General features: G+C 38.7%; 1 protein-coding gene across 3 annotated transcripts in view; it reads left to right on the forward strand.

Moving 5' to 3' along the window:
- Positions 1-17,078, forward strand: part of RANBP17 (RAN binding protein 17) — a 315,430-nt gene that overhangs the window by 243,839 nt on the left and 54,513 nt on the right. For all 3 annotated transcript variants that reach the window (XR_009407432.1, XM_059417349.1, XM_059417350.1), the window contains 2 exons: positions 2,652-2,755; positions 8,435-8,523. Coding sequence is in view for 2 of the 3 variants with exons in the window: in XM_059417349.1 (XP_059273332.1) it covers positions 2,652-2,755; positions 8,435-8,523 (193 nt within the window). In the remaining variant the exon portion in view is untranslated. The remainder of the gene's footprint in view (positions 1-2,651; positions 2,756-8,434; positions 8,524-17,078) is intronic.

Genomic DNA, 17,078 nt, shown 5'->3' on the forward strand with positions numbered 1-17,078 from the left:
GTCTTCAGCATGTACTCTTTGACTTCTCCCTGCTCATTTTGGTGGCTTGTTTTCCGTGCCTTGATTATCCCATACCTCAAACTTTGATTGAGGAAAAAGATGAGCCAGGAAGTTTTTTGATCCATAGCTCTGGGTATTAAGTGAACAGTTGAATGGTAAAATCCTGAATTTGTCTTTGTTCTGATTAAATATCCTTACCTTGGGAAAGCTCTGCTCCCAGAGGAAGGGTATTGGGGGACAACCTGCTTGTCACACTTTATTTGATTCCTGTGATCACCTCTCTAGGTCCATATAAAGCTCAAAACAACAAAAATGTTAATGCCTGACATTTATCCAAAACCAGAATTTTGCTAACAAGTAGCAGAGCCAGGATTTGAGCCTAGAAACTTCAAAGCATCCACTCTTTCCTGTACCCTTATCTACTTGCAGTGATTGTTACCACCATTCTTGTTAATAATTCCATGTTTAAAAGATACTTTATCTTAGGAGAGTAAGACTACATGGTTTAAATATAATGTATGTATATATTATTTATTTAAGGATTTGATAATGTTTACTTCAGTTAGCTACTGTATTACTCATATCAGGTGTTAAGAAAATAAGGGATTTTTTTAAATGTCCCCTTTATTTTCATTCAAATACAGTATTTGTGTAATACACGCCAGGCACTGTTCAAGGTGCTGATACTGTAATGCCAGCACCACCACAACTATTGATAGAGCATCTTCTATTTTTCATGTGTTAGAACATTATTCACGATGATGGACTTTTTATCCTTATATTGTGGATGAGATAACTGAGACTCAGGGTAATTAGTGAATATCTGAAGTTAAACAGTAAGTGGCGGAGCCAGACACTGGTTCTGTTTATCGCTGAGCCTCACCTGCCGACATCATTCTCCTTCACCTAGAAATCAGTCTGTTAAACTGTCTGCCTTTAGCTCAAGCCATGATCTCCAGGTCCTGGGATCAAGCCCCACATTAGGCTTCCTGCTCAGCAGGAAGTCTGCTTCTCCTTCTCTGCCTCCCCCCACTCACACACACACACACACGCGCGCGCGTGCTCTCTCTCTCTTTCTAATAAATAAATAAAATCTTTTTTAAAAGTAAAAAAAAATAAGAAACCCCTTTGGGATCCCTGGGTTTGGTTGAGTGTCTAACTCAATTCAGCTCAGTTGGTTGAGTGTCTTAACTCTTGATTTTGGCTCTTCTCATGACCTTGGGGTCATCAGATGGAGCACCGCATTGGGCTCCACATGCTCGGCATGGAGTCAGCTTGAGATTCTCTCCCTCTGCTCCTCCCCCTGCTCACTCTAAATAAATAAAAAATTTTTTAAAGTAACCCCTATGTAAAGAATACTATATAAATTGTCAGTTGTGTAGCTGAGACACGGAAGCCATCTAAATGGATAAGGAAGATGTGATGTGTACACACACACACACAAACACACACACACAATGAAATATTACATAGCCATAAAAGAGGATGAGATTTTGCCATTCATGACAACATGAATGGACTTAGAAGGTATTATGCTAAGTGAAATAAGTCCGACAAAGACAAATAACATATGATTTTACTCAGGTGGAATGTAAAAAAAAAAAAATGAATTAACAAATGAAAAGCAGAATCAGAATATAAATACCGAGAAAAAACTGATGGTTGCTGGAGGGAAGGGAGGGGAGGGGATGGGCAAGATGAGTGAAGGGGACTGGGAGATACAGGCTTCCAGTTATGGGATGAATAAGTCACAGGAATTAAAGCATAGCTTAGGGAATGTAGTCGATGATACTGTAATAGCATTGCGTGGTGACAGATCGTAGCTACACTTGGGGTGAGCAGAGCATAACATAAAATTGAATCATTATGTTGTATACCTGAAACTAATGTAACATTGTCAACTATACTCAAATATAAATTTTTTAATAAAAAATAAATAAATTGTGATTTGTGCATATCCATGTTTGAAGTGAAGATTCTGCTTTGATAGAATCCTTAAGGAGACTGCAGTCTATCTTTCAAGGGAAGAAAAAAAAATTAAAAATGACTCGTTTCTATAAAGAAAAGGGAGCTTGGTGCAAGAGGAAGTGTACCCATGGAGTATGTACTTAAAATCCAAATGACCCATGAGGGACCCCATCTTATTTGGCAGATAAAAGTTTCCCTGCTATCTGTTTAACAAATTAATAATAAAAAAAAAAAGAACATAAATAAAAGGGAATAATAACTTAGAGCTATCTGGGCACCTGAGTCTGTGAGCCCTTTAGGGCCTTGGCACCTAAAGAGAAGGGGAAAAAAGGATCCCTGTCTCTGAGGCTTTGAAAGTGGCTTTCCTTGAGGCATGGGGGAAGCTCTGGGGGCAGTAAGAACTGAAGGGCTGAGATGCCTGGGGCATGAGTCTGTTTGATCCAATAAAGAGAAGAAAAAAAAAAGGCTCGTAAGTAATTTTGCTATTTCATTTGGTGCAAAAGAGAAGGGAAAACACCAGAATATTCAATGAGCCAAACAAAGTACAGAATGCAGCAGGAGTGTGGATGCAGCCTGACCCCTTCCCGGGAGCATTTCTAAGCCCAAATGAAGCACTCACTGCCTAGGCTAATGGATAATAGCATGCATTTTAAACCGTGGTGACCCTTTTGTTTTTCTGATAGGGGAAGATGAAGATGAATTTGAGAATTTCATGCTGCCTCTTACAGTCTCTTTTGAAACAGTCTTACAAATATTCAACAACAACTTTAAACAAGAAGATGTAAAGGTGGGTTTGTTCCTAAACATGACGAAAAGATAATTTTGCTCATTCTGGAATATCTAGATCCACAAAGAGGTTTCTGCATATTTCTGTGTGCTCTGTACCTCATCCATCTTGCTTCCTCAATTGTACATGTCTTTGAGTTGTACTTTTCATGTAAGTACTTCTTTAGTTTCTTGTACAAATTGACTTTGAGGTCAGCGCGTGATTTTGGACAGTTTGCGATTAGATGATTTATCTCGAGGCAGTTAGTATCTTTAAAAGAACACTTCTCATGGGTGCACTACTTCCCTCATCTACCCTGCACTGTATTCCTCAACGTATTTATATGGAGGAATGTACACACATACACATGCTAAAACACTACATCTCTAAATATTTTTTTAAACAAGAATTTATATAAATCAAGACTTTATTAAATGGCTAGGCATATATGTATAAATAGAAGCTGGTCTTGAAGTATTGCATTCTTAAACTGAACAAAGTGATTAGGATAACTGATAGCTAAATAAGGTTTTTATGTGCCTGTGGGAGCCGTATTAGGATTGATTTGACAAGTCAGTTCAGCTGTGGCAACAGTCATAATATCTAAGACAACATTATGTTTTATTAGTAAAATCCTTAAGTGTAGCAAGCTGTTTGTGACAAAACAGTCCCATATTTTAATGTGGGGGGTGGGGAACACAAGATCTGCAAAATAGGAATAGCATCTTCTGAAATCATAATGTGTCTGGGCTATTTTAAACAGATTGACACTGATTATTATTTTTAAAAGACTAATAAATGTACTCTAGAGGATGCAGGCACCTTTTGTAAGTGATACTGGAGTCATATTTTATTGTTATTTGGAATAAGTCAAAAACATTAACCATCATTTTGATGGCCTCTCTTCTCCCTAAATATATATATATATATATATTAGCAGTAAGAAGCCAGATATTAAAACGATAGCCTTTGATGATTATTTTAGTGTAATTCTTCTACCAGAATAATTAGCCAAATGGGATACCTTTTGAAATAGAGTTTTGAAGTGAATATTAAAACTCAGAATTTTTTAAAACCAAAAAGGATCTTAGGGATTTTCATTGTGTTCATCGTCTCGTGAAAACTCTTCACCAGAGTTTCTACTCAGGTTAGCTGTATTTTTTAGAGGTCTTCCAAATATTCTGAAGGATCCACAAAAACTTTGCGGCTTTAAGGTGGCTCTTGGTGCCCTTTATATCAGAAAGAAGCAGTGAGGTTGAAAAACACCATCTTTATAAAAATTACATTTGTCGCATTTGAAGATTTCATTATACTCCAAGCCATTTTGATGTAATCCCATCTAGTTTGATAGAAACCATCTTCCTAGAGTCATTTTTAATGGAGTTCCAGTGATATATCCCTAAACCAGCAAGTTCTTAACGACCCTGGAAAGTGACTGCTTGATTACACTTTAACGGTATTTGCAAATAAAATCACAAGTAATTAAGGGGAAATCTCCAGGCTTTTGAGCAAGTTTGATGCATGATAACTGCCTGATTCAGCTTCATCTAGAGTAATGCTGTGTAGGCAACAGCTACTGAGATCAATAGCAACGTAATGATAGTGGCAGAATTAAGTGAGTAACCTGAGAACTGTGCCTCAGAATGCATGCAGCTGCCACGAACCAAGGCCACACAGTGCACTCCGTGCTTCCGTCCTAAATGTTCATCAAAAGACGCCCTGCAGGAAAATGGAGTTAGATGCTCTTTATTGCTGATCGTGTCTCTTGCCACATTTATCAGGGAAATTGGATTAGCAGTTGGCAGCTGCAGGTAGACAAGATTCTGCAGTGATTAAATATGCAGCTTGGCTGCATTTGTTGTGACAGACCTTTAGTAAATTCTACTGTAAGCACCATCTGTCTAATTTGTATAAAGAAAACTTGGTGCTTTAAGCTACCGATAAAGAACTAAATCTGTTGCTTTATCATAAACAAAACTTTTGCACTAAATGCTTTTAAATGTAATTTATTAGGTTACGGCTATTTTTCTATCATGATGAATAAATAATACATGCAAAAGTGCTTTCAGGTACTTCATTTTGCAAGTTCTAGAGATAAAAACAGTTCTGTTTTGTTCTTCAATAAAGTATTTAGTATTCCAATCCACAGGAGGTGATGCTGTTAAAATATCTCTATGAAAATGCCGCAGGACTGCCAAATTCATTTAATTTGCAACCCTTACCAGCATTTTCTAACTCCCTATTTATAGATATTTTTCAAATGCGGATTTCAGGATGAACAGAAGCAGCAAGGACCTGTGTTGCCAAATTGAAATATGGTTGTGAGGGGAGGAAATGCTGTAAAACTCTTAAATTTATAGCTTTGTTTTCTTACTTAGTCCTAATAAAATTGAAGAGAACCTTGAATTTTTGTCTTGGGTTTCATAGTAAAGGGAAAAAGAAAGAAAATGCTGTGACAGGTCCTGGCTCCAAAGCATTTGTTCAAAATGTGTGTGTGTTCCGCCTATAATTGTATCCATAGTGAAATATAGTCCACTACTCCCTTGACTCGTGCATCATTTTGTATTTGGCCATGACGTCATCGAGTTTAAGGAAAATGAATGAAAACTTCTCAGAGGAAGAGGAGCAGTTAAATAGGAACCTGCTATCTTTAGTCCCTTCGTAAAAACTCCACAATGTTAAATTATTTAAAATCCTTGATTTTCAGCATGCGCACATTAAAAGTTTTCGCACTAAGTGCCAAATGTTGCAAACAGCACTTTAACAGAATGATTTTGCTTTGATCCCTGTAGCAGTTCCTGAATAATTTATCACAGGTTATTGCCTTAATTCTGGAGAGGGATAGAGCAATAAAGGCAGATGAAAACACTCCAGTTGAAACACCTTGGGGCCTGCTCATTCCTCTGACACGGCTCTTTTGTTGGAACTATTTAGAGGTTATTAAGATGTGTCTCCAGAATTAAGAGTATGCTGTAAGGATGAAGACAGCCATCTTAATTCTAAAGACAAAGCACAATGACCCTTCACCTTCTTTTTCTTTGTTGTTATTATATAGTAGAATTATGAGGATAATATTATAGCTGCCCCCAGTAGTGCCACTACAGTAAAGGGTCTGTCAGACTTTCCATTAGAAACCCTGTTTTGGGGGTCAGGGTGGAAGGAGCCGCATTTCAGCTGTTTCCCGGCCCATTCGTCTCACACTTGGCACACAGACAACTGTTCACCATGCGGCGTACTGAAGCACTGAGCGGTTTCTCCTCGAACTATCCAGAAGGAATCCTTACGATTAGGTACCCAGACCTACCTGGCCCCCCAAACCAGCCTCACTGAACACATAGGATCAATCAAGTGTGCACCAACCGTAGAAGGGCAACTTTTGAAATAAACCCTTTTTTACTATTTTAAATGAGATGGTGAACCGTGGCTGCTCCTTCCCTAAATTTCAATCAGACTGCCTCTGGCTCTCTGAGACGGCTTAGTAATCCAGTTGAACTGCTAGGTAGCAGTCATCCTGTCCAGAGCAGAGCTGGGTATGTTTTGGCCACCAAGAAAGTACTCCCTTCGTGTCGTTTGAGTATCTCTATAGACTATTACAGTTTTCTTGCTCCCGTAAGATACAAGATACTGTTTGAGCCTAAGAAATCTGTTTCTTACCCACGTGGACACTGCATTTTTCTGTCCAGTGAAAACTACTGAAAACACACAGTTAGTTCTTAGGTTGTTACATGCTTCCTCTGCTCTATAGTAACATTTTCTGAAATTAAACAGTGATATAATTTCATAGATTCAAGGCACTTAGATTTTATTATTTTGGCATCTTTTAAAGAAGAAAAATCTGTGATAAAATAAATGTTAAACCTTTTTGTGTAATGAAGAGAGTCAAAAGATATTTAAACAGCTCTTTGCGCTAGGACAAGGAAAGTAAAACCCCTGTTTCCTCTTGACCAGTTTAGAGCTGAATGTGGGTGCCTTATGTATATGTGGAGACTTACTGTAACCTACCTGTAAGTTTACATAATACAAGTAGGCCAAAATGCCAACTGTCTTAGAAAGACTGCAGAGCTAAATACTCAGAGTGGGATTGTTCCAAGAAGGCTTCTTAGAAGACGTATTTTGTTCCAGAGCCTGTGAGAAACGTGGAAAGCTGCAAAAGAGGGGAACAGGTTCCAGGTGGTGAAAATAGGTTACATAAAAGGCAAAATGGCTTTTTTTTTTTTTTTAATAGCAAGTCACATGAGAACTGTAAGGAGGCAAGCCGATTCTAGACTAACAGGGACTAGTGAGATTATGAAAGGAAAAAGAATGAGTCACTTAAAGAAGCAGAGAAGAAATTCAGGGTTTACAGACTCAGAAATTCAGAAATGCTTAGGTGGTTAAAAACTAAATATTTTATAAATGATGACTTCTGGTTATATCTAGTTACCTTTTAGGTACAGGATTGGGGGACGATCAGAAATTGCAGGTACTTCTGACAGACAAACTGTTAATTTACTTCAAGATGCTATTTAGCCATTAAGATGAGGCTTCAGATTCACTTCCAAGTCCTTGATGATCATTTAAAGGCCTTCCTATAAAGAGGTTTTCATTTCTTACCAATGTGTGAGGAAAAAGAAAAGAAAATCTGACAGAAGACTTCAGAACCCATTTCCTGGCAGAATCTTTCTACTGAAACAGTACCTTCAGAAATCACAGTTGCATATCTCAATTATCCCACCCCCTTGTTTTGCAATTATGTTTATTTGTGCTCTTTGTTCTGACATTCTAGCATCTGTTCATGGGTTTTCTTTTTCTCTTCCCAAGCATCATCCTAAGGACAGCTTAATTAAGAGTCCAGAGTACAAGGCAGATCTCTTTTATTTAAGAGTCAAGTTGTTTTTTTCTGTCTCTCTAAAACTAAATATTTATGGAACATTTAGTACGTGTTGGGCTCTTGCTAGGCATTTTTAAATAAGTTTATTAAATTTGTTCCTCACACTGCCTCTGTGAAAGAGGCAATAGTAGCCCCTTTTATAGATGAGGAAACTGAGACTGTAAGTTGTTGCCTTCCCTTCAGTCTTATCAAGCAACAGAGCTGTGACTCAAATTCAAATCTTCTAATAACCAGTATAGATCTCTTTTCCTTACACCTTTTCCTTTTCCTTGCTTGGGGAATGCAAATGCCCTTCTCGGAATGTCATTGCCGCAAAAAGTCACCTGGCCAGTTTTATTTTGTCCTCAGTGACTAGAGATGACTCTTTTGGGATCTTTGAATTCCAGTGTGCTTCCAGGAGAAACGCTAGGTTTCATAGTGGGACCGATTACGTGCAAGCCGGTGTGGTTAAGATTTTGCTATTATTAAATAATGTCTGGACCCTGAGCATCTCTGTTCTGTGGAATTATCAATCCTCATCTCCCCTGCCCCTGCTTTTTTTTTCCCCTAATTGTCATTATTCAGAAACAAAGTATATGAAGAATCTAAATGTTCCTAAACTACTGGAATTATAACTTAGCTCAATTTATAAGAAGTGAATTCGGGTTGGTCAGCAGATTTGATGGTCTGTTTGTTTAAAAGGGTCTATGGTTTTCTATAGAAAGGGATCTGAGCGAGACATTTTAGCTAATGAATCAAAATCAGATATGTGGTCATTATTGCCTGATTATTACTCCATCTGCTCTGTGCTAACGTGAAAATCAATTACTGTGTCTCTTTCCCACTGACAGCGTATGTTGATCGGGCTGGCAAGAGATCTTCGAGGGATTGCCTTTGCACTGAACACAAAGACCAGCTACACCATGCTGTTTGACTGGATGTATCCTTATTACACTGTGACAATACCAGCTCTGTGCACAGAGGGATGCCAGGCCCCTTGCTTTCGTTTAATAGTATGGCACAGTAGGGAAGAGGAAACAAAGCTAAATGAACTAATGTGTAATCAGCTAAAAATTACAGCACAGTGGCAGCAGTGCAGATAACTGAGCACAGCATTTGGAGACCCAGCTCAGAGAGGTCACTTTTTGGTGCCATTAAATATTGACAACTTAAAAATCACATCCCCAAATGATTGTTTATGTAGGGATTGCAGGGATAATCAGGCTAACATCTTTAACTCAGGATCAATGAATCTTACCATTTGGCATTTTTGAGCAGATTTGAATTTCTACTCCATCTCAATTAGCAGGGCTGAGAAGGTTACTTTATCTCTCAGAGGCTTAATTCATCATGCTACAGTTTTTCACCATCATGAAAATTTTAATACACGAAAAAGGGGAAATAAATGGCCAGGATTTTTCCTTTGGTATAAAATCTAAATTTTCCTTTGCCAAGGCTTGGTACAGAGAACAGCATAAATAAACAAAGCAACAAACAAACATCCCCCCACAGAAATACCTCTTCACATAAGAGTGAGATGAGCACGGACTTTGGTGTCAGACCAGGCTTAAAATCCAGCTCTCTACTTGCCGTGTAAACCTTGGCAAGTCGTTTCACTTCTGTGAGTTGGTTTTCTCATTTAAAAAAGGGACATCCAGCATCATGGCTCACTGCGACCATTAAAATAGGTAGCACATTTTATATAGTGTCTGAAACATATTTGGGAGTCATAAATAGTTGCTATTAATATTGTTTTAATAATATTATATGAATCCTCCTTGATTCTAACAGGAGGTGACAATTTATACAAGTCATATAGGTGTAATATGTTTTCATTTCTTTATATATAAAACCATCAGAGCACCTTAGAAGAATTCGATAGCCTTAAAGTTATTTTATTTTTTAAGTTACACTGTTTCTCAGTTGCTCTTTTCAGGTTCTTCTTACCCAAACTTCTTCATAAATTAAACAGCAGAAGAAACTTCTTAAAGGCAGTTTTTCACTATGGATGCCACAGATAGCCCAAAAAGATAGCTAACAAGGAATCTGGGCATGTTTTAGGGGGAACTCTACACATTAAAAAAAAAAAAAATTTTTAACATTAATTTGAATACTAACATTTTTAGTTACTGTTAAAACCTACTTTATGGGGTGCCTGGGTGGCTCAGTGGATTAAACCTCTGCCTTCGGCTCAGGTCATGATTTCAGGGTCCTTAGATCGAGTCCCGCAACGGGCTCTCTGCTCAGCAGGGAGCCTGCTTCCCTTCCTCTCTCTCTGCCTGCCTCTCTGCCTACTTGTGATCTCTCTCTCTGTCAAATAAATAAATAAAAATCTTTAAAAGAAAAATAAAACCTACTTCATAAGGGGTGCCTGGGTGGCTCAGTGGGTTAAAGCCTTTGCCCTCGGCTCAGGTAATGATCTCGGGGTCATGGGATCAAGTCCCACATCAGGCTCTCTGCTCAGCAGGGAGCCTGCTTCCTCCTCTCTCTCTGCCTGCCTCTCTGCCTACTTGTGGTCTCTGTCTGTGAACTAAGTAAATAAAATCTATAAAAAAGTTAAAAAAAAATAAAACCCACTTCATCAGCTATATGTGTCCATAAAAGGATTAGAGATAAGAATTTTCTGTCATTGAAGAACCGTGTCTTTATTTCAGCATGCAAAGTACATGTAGAGAGACTGTAGTTTTTAATATGGAAATTCCTAAAATTCTTTTAACTATGAAGAATACACTGAAATCACATGTGACCTTTGTTTATCTAAACATAAATAGAAGCTCACAAAGTAAAAACTTTCATTTATTTGAAAAATCATAAGAACCTAGTTTCGGCACTTTAAAAGTGATCGTGATCTTGAACCAAGCTGCAACTCTAGGATGCCCAATAATTAATACTTCATGTTTCCCTCCTCTGCAGTCCCAACCAAGAGTCAAGTCCAGAACGTTTCCCCGCAGTGCCAAAAAATATAAATATCTGCCATAATTGATACTGCCTAAAATTCATAGAACGTATTGTAATTTAAGTTTTTAATTAAGTCTGTTTTCCATTTCCTCCCCAGCTTCATCTCTTTGGCACCTAGCTGAAATGAAACTTTTGTCCAGCAGATGGCAGACAATAGCAAATGGAAGGCCTCGGGACTTAATGTTTTGTTTTGAACTGGAAACTATTGTCTCCTCCATGTGATCATAGATGTTGATGTTATTAGGGTCCGTGGTGGAGGGCGAAGTGTCAGTTATGCAGAAAGCTGTGTTAGAACTGCCAAACGGGTTGGCTTGGTACCGGATTTGCTTATAATAATTGAGTTTCAGTAGCAAATCAGCTTCCTTGGGAAAAGGCCAAAGGCTTTTCATAATTGTATTGACAACAAAATGAATATGATAAATGGTGTTCATTCAGTTGAGACAAGATTTATAGTTTTCCTTTGGGCAAGGGATGAAGAGCAAATATTTATAATAATAGTAAAATTTGTTTAAAAGTTACATTATTAGATAATTCAAAAAGCTTTATTAAAATATTTTGAAATACTTTAAGCAGTTTCAGGTGATAAAGTATAGATTCTTTTCAAAGTATTCTAGTAATGTAAAAATGAATAAGTATATGGTTTTTAAAAAAACATGGATATGAAAGTCATTTATTCTTATTGAAATATTGATATGTCAAACCGTCAGTGATGATTCCCACATTACTGCTGGGGAAAGTTTATTTTTGCCTTTTATTCACATAAATGTGTGTTCTCTAATTCGTTATACAGTCCTTAGCATGCAGAAGAAATGTCCTATAAGAGCACATGTCATCTTAAAGTCAAAATGCATTTTATTTACGGCGATTATTTGATAAGATGCTATTTTAGTGGTTAGCTATTTAATTCAAAAACATTTCTGTAAACACTGACTACATTAACTGCTACACGAACTGCATTGCTTATCACTGTCCTTCCAAAAGTAAATTGCCTGAAACTGCATAGCAAACATGTTGATAAATTGTTCCGCTGCTGAAGAATTGAGGAATCATTGATACACTTCTTTGCCCCTATAGTGAGAACACGACAATATAAAAGCACCTTACCTTGTACTGCATTTAGCCACCTTGTTTAGGCTTTTTCCCAGGTCATACTTAGACTGCTAAGTGTCAAGGATCCAGACAGCAATTGGAAAAAAAAGAAATGTGTATGATTGTCATAACCTGATCTCTGAGTCCACTGGTTTTCAGTCAGGTCATCGGTGCTGTTTATTAGCATGCGTAAACATATCGTACAAAGACAAGTCTAGACCCTGTGTAGGTATGCAGAAGGGTGCAAACCTCAGAATAAAACAGTCGTGGAATCTGGTCCTGGCTTCACCACTTAACCTGTGGGGGCTTTGGGGAACTTCCTCACTGTCTCAGAATCAGTTTTCTCCTCCATAAAACAGGGCTAATCATACCTGTCTCACAGGTGTAGTATAAGAAGCGCATGAACTGACATCTGTAAAGGGCCCGCTATAATGTCTGGCGCAAAGGAAATACTCCAGCACTGTTGTTAGGTCTGTTTTTCTCCCAAATATGGAATGAGACAGAAGGATCCCATTTGCTCATTTATTCAGAAAATTTGGCTAAGGATTGTGCTAGGTTTCATGACGGATGTAGATTCCTTAGAGTCAAATCCTACCCCCAAATGAGCTTATAATTAAATAGAGACTGTTAGGTACCTACATACATGACTGTAATAAAATACAGAAGGTGATGAGTGCCATAACAACAGACACAAATAAAGTGATTGCATTTAGCTGGGGAATCAGGAAGGGCTCTGTCAAAGTGTGGCTATTTCTCTGGATTTTACCAAACAAGTAGGATTAGAGTATTGGAACGATGAAGTAAGAGGTTTTCTGTTGGCCTAAGCACAGTTCTTGGAAGGGGAGTAGAGAAGAAGATGTTTTGCTGTAGGTACCACTGATTCATGATGGGAAATGCAGGTTGCCTGGGACCCCTGAATATCAAGCTAAGGAATTTAGACCCTTATCCCATAGATAGTGTGAGGCAGTTGTCCTTCTGACTAACAAAATCAGAATTGTATTTCAAGAAGAAAGTAATTGGCACTGTGTTGTACAGACTGAAATAGGGAAGAAAGTAAAATCACTGAAAAATCACTTCAGCAAGCTTTGTTTTAAGTCCTGTGTGTCAGGCCTGAGGACTGAATAAAAGGACTGTTTTTTACCAGAATGAGTAAAATAGATGGCACTTTAGAAGCTCACTATCTAGGGGGTTAACATACTAATATTCACTAGTATAAATAACATGCTAACGAATAGTGTGTTGTCACAAAGATGTATGCAAAGGACCGTATGAACATGTAAGAGGAAGAGATTGGCATTTTTGGCAAAACAAACAAACAAAAATAAGTAGGCTTCTCAGGGAAGTGGAAGTTGGGCAAGGTGTGGAAAGGTAGATTGGCGTTTGCTAGACAGGAGAGAAAGAAAAGACTTCCAGCAGCATTTGCCTTCGTGGACAAGGTATACTGTTTTGCATTCATGGAATACCTTTAAAATAAGCTCCAAGCCGGCAGGCTGTTTCTATTCTGGAATCACAGCCTCACACCCCTATCCCCTAAGAGTTTTAAGAAAAACTCCTTTATTGCCTTCTAGGATATTACCATGCTTTCCCTACTGTGAGATCCCAGAGGGAAAGAATTACATTTTTACTCATTTCTGTTTACTTGGGGCCAGGCACATGGTAAGTTATACGAACTGCGCAGTGGGTGGATGGATGGGTGGTGGTTGTCAAGAAAGAAGAGCCATACTTCTCATTGTGTCCTATTTGGCATCTGATTAAGGCAGCATCCTATCATTAATACTTTTGATCTTTCCTTTATCTGATGTAGACGTTAGGAATTCATCAGGAAGGTTAGGTGAAAGCAGTTAGGTCTGTACCTCTTCTACCTAAGGGCTCCCACTGTCCTCCTGCTTTCCGTATATACATGGTCCTCACAGGCCCTGGAAAATTAAACTCCGAGAGCGGGGTCTGCTTCTCACCCTGTAATCTGAGTCTGGCACTCTCACTCTGCAGCCCTTTTCACCTCCCTGCTTGGTAGACCTCTACTCTGCTTTCCAGTAATCACTCATCTTCTCTGTGGCAGTCACCTCTGTCAGAAGCATATTAGAATTGGCCCCACTCTCATTCTGCACAGAAAAGGAAGCATCCCCTCCTATCCCCCTGCTTTCTCCCATAGTGAGTGCAGTGTGCTCTGAAAAATAGGATGGTCCAGATGCCTTTAGAATGCCTAGCAAAGGGGCTTGCGTGTGCCTACGATACTCTTAGGTTCTGAGATTGGGGTCTTCACAGTTTCTTGACGAGCCTTTCCGATGCTTTCCCAGTAATGATCACTGAGTTTGTGCTCAGTAGATTTCTTAATGGAATCTCTTCTCACCTCTGCTCCTCTGACACTCCCTCTGAATTGGGGTACTCAAGAGCATCTCTATTGTATGTCAACCACCCAGACTTGAGGATGAATTCCCCGAGAATAAAAGCAATGTCTTTCGTATCTCTGGATCCCTCACCCCTAGCACAGCAACTAACACATAGTATCTGTGAGCTATCAAAAATAGCGTATTTTCGACTACATGGAAAAAGCAATAAGTTATCTGACAACAGCCAAAATGGAATTAATAATTAAGTTCATTGATTTCATTTTTATCCAACTGGAGCACTTCTTATCTCCCTTCTTCACCGTATTTTCCTTTGTAGCACTTTCTAACATATTATATATGTCTTTTATTTATTTTTGTCTTTTCTTATTAGAATGTAAATCACATGAGGGCAGGAATTTTTCAATGTTTGATTCACCGGTGTCTCCAGAGAGTCTAAAACGATGAATACACAGTTATCGAATAGGACTTTAGTAAATACTTGTTAAGTAAATTCTTTCAACATATACAAATACAACACATGCAAATACAGAGCCTTAACATTGTATATCTGAGGAGACAAAAGGATTGTTTTTTTGCAGTTTGGGGGAGCTCGCCACTCTTAAGGGATTAGAAGGCTTATTTTATTGAACGTTGTATGAATTATTTCATGAAGCTTCAAAATGAAATGCACAGTTAAAAAGAAATAGATACTTCTCATCAAATATGCTATACCTCATTCTTAGGTTAACAGGTTTACAGTAAAAAATACTTACTGAAGCCCACTTTGTACCAGGTCCATGTATACAAGTGCCTAGGTCCTGCCCTCAAGAAGCATATAATAGAATAGGAGAGATAAAGAGACATAAAAGCATTAGCACAGGGTACCACAGCCACATACAGGAAACATACCAGCTAAGTCTTCAGAGGGGGAGGCCAGGAAGGCTTCTGAGGGACAAGCAATAATGGTGGGGGCAAGGTAGGGAAACACAGTCTTTGCCTTTTGGAAACTCACTGTCTAATGGGCAAGCTGGTAGCACAAGCAAGTAACCCTAGTAGAGTCTGTTGTAAGAGACATGGGGTCATCATCCTTTCTGATGGCTGAGTAATATGCCATTGTACATATGGACCACATCTTTATCCATCCATCCGTTGAAGGGCATCTCGGCTCCTTCCACAGTTTGACTCTTTTCAACGTTGCTGCTCTGAACATTGGGGTGCCTGTGCCTCTTCGCTACATCTGTATCTTTGGGGTAAATACCTAGTAGAGCAATTGCTGGGTCGTAGGGTAGCTCTATTCTTAATATCTTGAGGAACCTCCATACTGTTCCCGAGTGGTTGCACCAGCTTGCATTCCCACCAACAGTATAAGAGTGTTCCCGTTTCTCCACATCCTTGCCAACATTTGTCGTTTCTTGTTTTGCTCATTTTTATCATTCTAACTGATGTAAGGTGGTATCTCATTGTGGTTTTGATTTGTATTTCCCTGATAGCTAGTGACATTGGGCACACTACATCAAAAACTAATGATATTATATGGTGACTAACATAATAAAAAGAGAGAGAGAGATGGGGTCAGAGTGTTCATTGAACATAGATAAGAAAGAGGCTGATGCCTTTTGACAAAAGCGAGGTTTCACCGTCCCATGGGACGTGAACTTGAGCTAGATGTTGAAAGACAGGAATGGGTTAAAGCAGAAGAAGCTGCAAGTAGAGGAATGGAGACAAGAGAGTTGGCATCTGGGGGCACCTGGGTGGCTCAATTATTAGGCATCTGTCTTTGGCTCAGGTCATGATTCCAGGGTCCTGGGATCAAGCTCCACATCAGGCTTCCTGCTCGGCAGGAAGCCTGCTTTTCCCCCTCCCACTCTCCCTGCTTGTGTTCCCTCTCTTGCTGTGTGTCTCTCTCTGTCAAATAAATAAATAAAATCTTAAAAAAAAAAATAGAGAGAGTTGGCATCTGTGGATTTGCAGAGGATTAAGAATGGCTGAATCATGGATAAGGCAGGAGTCCTAAGAGAGGGATCTGAAGGTATGCAGGGACTGGATCTTAAAGGGCCTTGTATGCTATCCTAATGAATTTGAAATGTATTCTAAGAGCAGGGAAGAAAATTGTGTTCTTTTTCACCATGGAGATCTCTACCCATACCCACAGGGAAGGTACGCCATTAAGTGATTCCATTCAGCACTTTCACTGAAACAAAAAGACAAGTACACTAGAAAATACCAGAAAGAGAGAGACCTAGAGAATAGGAAAAGAAAAAGGAAATGAAGGAGTGGCATATCAAGAGTTTTGGTTTTTGTTTGTTTGTTTGTTTTCCTGCTGCAATTTTAGGCCTTAATTTTGTATTTATGTGTCCCTTTGTCAAGGAAGGAGTCAGTTATGGTTTAAAGGGCCAGGAGAGGTGAGTCAGAGTTTTCCAGTTCTGCTGGTCTCAGCCATTGACTTAGCAGAGGCACATGCTTCTTACTGTTGCTGAGGATGTTTGAGAGCTTCTCCTTGGGTGTACATGGGACTACCTTTTAGCTGACCCTGAGTACATTAAAAGTGACCCAGAGCTTTTCTTCAAACTAACATCTCCAGTGCTCCTTGGAGCTATTACAGTGGGACCAAGCCAAGCAAGTCAACAACTAAAAAAAACGAAGAGAATAGGTAGTTTCTAAGCTGAAAGATAGATGTATGGGGCTTATTATTATTATTTCCCTCTTTCTTTTATATATTTTCAAAATTCTATAATAATATTTCCTTAAGTAGTTTAATACCCAAGAAACTGGTATTAACAATCCAAATGTGTTTTTATCCTCGTTAAATTTCTTTTCCTTTCATACAGTATTAAGCATGATTCTTATATGTGTTCTTTCAGAATATGTCTTCTATTTATAGTATATACCAAGAATGAAGCAACATAATGTGTGGGATATGTTACAAAGAACAACAAATCATTTACACCCCTCCCCCCCAAAAAATGTACAGCTGTGCAGGTTAGGGAGAGCAATTTATAAAATTGCCGTTGTATACTAAACATAGAGCATATGTGGATTCCTTCTTTGCTCTTTAAGTGCTGCCAATTTTCAGGAACAATATTTCTTTTGACCCTTAAGTTCTTTAACAGGCTCTATA

Source organism: Mustela nigripes, chromosome 12, assembly GCF_022355385.1.
Source record: "Mustela nigripes isolate SB6536 chromosome 12, MUSNIG.SB6536, whole genome shotgun sequence".
In the NCBI taxonomy this organism is placed as follows: Eukaryota; Metazoa; Chordata; class Mammalia; order Carnivora; family Mustelidae; genus Mustela; species Mustela nigripes.